The sequence below is a fragment of the Stigmatopora argus genome, chromosome 20, assembly GCF_051989625.1.
Source record: "Stigmatopora argus isolate UIUO_Sarg chromosome 20, RoL_Sarg_1.0, whole genome shotgun sequence".
NCBI lineage: Eukaryota > Metazoa > Chordata > Actinopteri > Syngnathiformes > Syngnathidae > Stigmatopora > Stigmatopora argus.
In genome coordinates, this window is record NC_135406.1 from 9,601,910 (window position 1) to 9,605,676 (window position 3,767).

The 3,767-nt window shown below is 38.7% G+C and overlaps 1 protein-coding gene across 1 annotated transcript; it reads left to right on the forward strand.

Moving 5' to 3' along the window:
* The first annotated feature begins 419 nt into the window (after window positions 1-419).
* LOC144066159 (uncharacterized) lies at window positions 420-2,301 on the forward strand. Its single transcript, XM_077589505.1, has 2 exons — window positions 420-437; window positions 521-2,301. The coding sequence occupies exons 1-2, from the start codon at window positions 420-422 to the stop codon at window positions 1,346-1,348; spliced, it is 846 nt and encodes a 281-aa protein (XP_077445631.1). The 3' UTR covers window positions 1,349-2,301.
* Window positions 2,302-3,767: the final 1,466 nt, after the last annotated feature.

The following is a 3,767-nucleotide window of genomic DNA, read 5'->3' on the forward strand; positions in this document are numbered from 1 at the left end:
CTATGTTGCAAGTCTTCAAGGACACATCTGGCTACAGGACAGAGCTCTACAAAGGAGAAGCTTGAGACTCATGGAGTCATGACTAGAAACAGGCAAAATACACATTTCAATATAAGACCCACTTCATGACCCAGCTATTTATAAAGCCCCTCTTTTTAGGGAGGGAATCGAATATTTGTCCCAATATCAGTGGTGTGCCGTCAGGGCCTTCAAGGCCTTCTCTGCTGGCCTAAGAAATATCTGAATCACAGACTGATGTTAATTATATTTTGTCCGTGAATGCTTATTAAATAATTCCACATTGTCCGTTAGCTTCCTTTCATTGCTTTTCCCCCTGGTTGCACTGCTTCCAGATGTGTAGTTCCCTCAACAACAGCACAAGAGAGAAGAGCCATCTCCAATCAATAAGGAGGAGCAAAATGTCACCGGGTCAACTGGTGAGCCGTTCAAGGATTACTTAAATCTTCACACAAGAACCCACTCAGGTGAAAAGCCATTTTCGTGTTCAGTTTGCGGTCAGGCATTCACACACAAGGGAAGCTTAATTAGGCATGCAAGAACCCACTCAGGTGAAAAGCCATTCTCGTGTTCAGTTTGCGGTAAAGCCTTTTCTCAAAAGCAAGATTTACAAAAACACACGAGAACCCACACTGGTGAAAAACCATTTTCGTGTTCAGTTTGTGGTAAAGCCTTTTCTCAGAAGCTAGATTTAAGAAAACACACAAGAATCCACACAGGTGAAAAACCATTTTCGTGCTCTGTTTGTGGTAAAACATTTACAAATAAGGGAACGTTAACAAACCACGTAAGAGTCCACACTGGCGAAAAACCATTTTCGTGCTCAGTTTGTGGTCAGACATTCACACAGAAGGGAAGCTTAATTAGTCATGCAAGAACACACACGGGTGAAAAGCCATTTTCGTGTTCAGTTTGTGGTAAAACATTTACACACAAGGAAAGCTTAATTAGTCATGCAAGAACACACACAGGTGAAAAGCCGTTCTTGTGTTCAGTTTGCGGTAAAGCCTATTCTAGAAAGCAAGATTTAAGAAAACACACAAGAATCCACACAGGTGAAAAGCCATTCTCGTGTTCAGTTTGTGGTAAAGCCTTTTCTCAAAAGCAAGATTTAAGAAAACACACAAGAATTCACACAGGTGAAAAACCATTTTTTTGCTCAGTTTGTGGTAAAACATTTAATAATAAGGGAATTTTAACAAACCACATAAGAGTCCACACTGGTGAAAAACCATTTCCATGCTCAGTTTGTGGTCAAGCATTCAAATGGAAGGGAAACTTAATTAGTCACACAAGAACTCACACTGGCGAAAAACCATTTTCGTGCTAGTTTGTGGTAAAACATTGACAAATAAGGAAAATGTAAAAAGACACAAGAACCCACACTGGAGAACAAGGTTTTCCTGCTCAGTCTGTGGCCACAGATTTACTTCAACACCCTAATTAAAAAGCTTCACAATTCAAAAACCTTTTCCAGGCGCAGTTAATGATCACACATTTTCACAGAAGGGAACCTGAAAAGAAGACTTAAAAACCTGCAGTGGCAAAAAGCCCTTTCCTTGCTCAATTTGTGGTTCAACACATTGGTTAAAAATACTTAATAATACATAATACTAAGTTTGTTGCCAAGGATTTATTCATAAGACTTAAAAGACAAATGTGTGTGTGTATGTTAACTATTAATTGGCAAAAATGACGAGAATCCCTCGTGTCATTTTTGAATCATGTTGATAAAATGAGTCTGCTGTGAATGTCTCTGTTTGAAAAAGAGAAAAACAAGTCAAATGTTGTTTTATTTCATTTAATCCTCAGAATTTTCTATTAGCTTTGTAAACTATATTCTTTTCCTTTTTTAAACTATCAGAACTGACTTTGGGTTCATTTTGGAGTAGTTCTTTTCGCCTTTTATATTTATCCAAACTTTTTTGATTTGTATGTAAATAGACCTGGCAGTCGCTATATGAAGTCAAATGTGAATAGTTTTTTTTAAATTTTATTTTAATGTTGAACAACCAGATAATACTCAATATTCCTATGTATAATCAGTAGTATGAAAAAAATATTGATGGCTTGAAACTTATCGTTGTGATTGTCAATTGCTTTCACCTGTGGTCGCCTCCCCTGTGTGTCACCCACCTGTTTTCCATGTCTTTTTAGCCAATGCCTTACTGCGTCTTGTGGCTGTTCGTTCATTTAAATTTTTTTTGGTGTAATTTTTGATTTTGGGCTCATGTTTTCAGTTTGCTTTTTGTTTTTAATTAAACCTCTTAATGTATACCGTAATACAGTGGCGGTCGGTGCATTTTCTGGTAGCGCCTTCAACGTATCAATCCAATCCTCAAAAACTATTTTATGGCTATAAAACCTCTACTGCAGCTACAGCTGCGACACATATAAAATAATCAATAAATTGATGCACAAAAATGGGGTAAAATCCACTTCCTAGCAGCATTTCATGATTAAATGCAAATACTGGAGCTTTTCAGACTTTAAAACCAGGCCAGGGGGGTGATTTTCCCGGGAAAAGACAGCAATGAACGTCAATGGCGTACGGGCAAACATTGCCCGAAAATGGGGTAAAATCCAGCCGAAAACAGCATTTATTGATAAAATACAAATCCTGGAGCTTTTTAGACATCAGAACCGGGCCCGGAGTATCAGTTCCCCGGTAATAAGACAGCGAAGAACGTCGATACGTCCATACGTGAAATGACAAAAAATGCACTAAAATTAGGTAAAATCCACTTCCTAGCATCATTTATTGATTGAATACAAATACTGGAGCTTTTGAGACATTACAACCAGGCCAGGGGTGTTATTTTTCCCGGGAAAAGACAGCGATGGACGTCAATGGCGAAACGCCAAAAATTAAACTGGGGTAAAATCCACTTCTTAGCATCATTTTGTGATTAAATACAAACACTGGAGCTTAAATACAAACACTGGAGCTTTTCAGATATCAGAACCGGGCCCACAATTGAAATATTATTTAGGAATATAGCCATATTATTCACCAAAAATTCTTTTTAACTGTACACAATATCCATCCTCCTTTCTTTCTTCCTTCTTTCCTATCGCCATCGAAGCTAATGATGAAAGTCGAGCCTGTCCTGTCATATTTCCGGCATAGTCCGTTTTGAAAATGGCTTTAAATCATTTTCCCGGCTGTAACAGGCTTGCTAGCTTCGGAGTTGACCACCCTTTCTTAATGATGTCCATTTTTTTCTGGAAAAGTCTTTCTGGAAAATAGCTTTGTGAGAGAAATCTGCAACAGAATCCATTTGTTTTTGCCACTGTCGGCCATTGTGGGTGGTTTGCGATCTCTGGCTTCGGTCCGCCTACTAGCCAATCATAGTTGGTGAAAGCAATGACATAACCCAGCCAGGAAAATGCTAACACCTATGAAAAATCATTGTGGGGTTGCCAACTCGAAATCTGATCGGTTAAAAGCAACAGTCTTGTTTAATGCATTAGACCCCGCAGAACTGATTGTGAAGGCTTTAAGGCAGATCTGATCTGGCAACAAATAATGGCTGAAATGTGATTGGTTAAATGCTTCAATATGAAAACACACATCTGGAAGCAGTGCAACCAGGGGAAAAGCAATGAAAGGATGGACCATTTGGAATAATAAGTATTGATGGACAAAATATAATATGATTCAGATATTTCTTAGGCCAGCAGAGAAGGCCCTGACGGCCCACCACTGCCGTAAGTAATGATTGTATTGACACTACGAGTGATGGGTT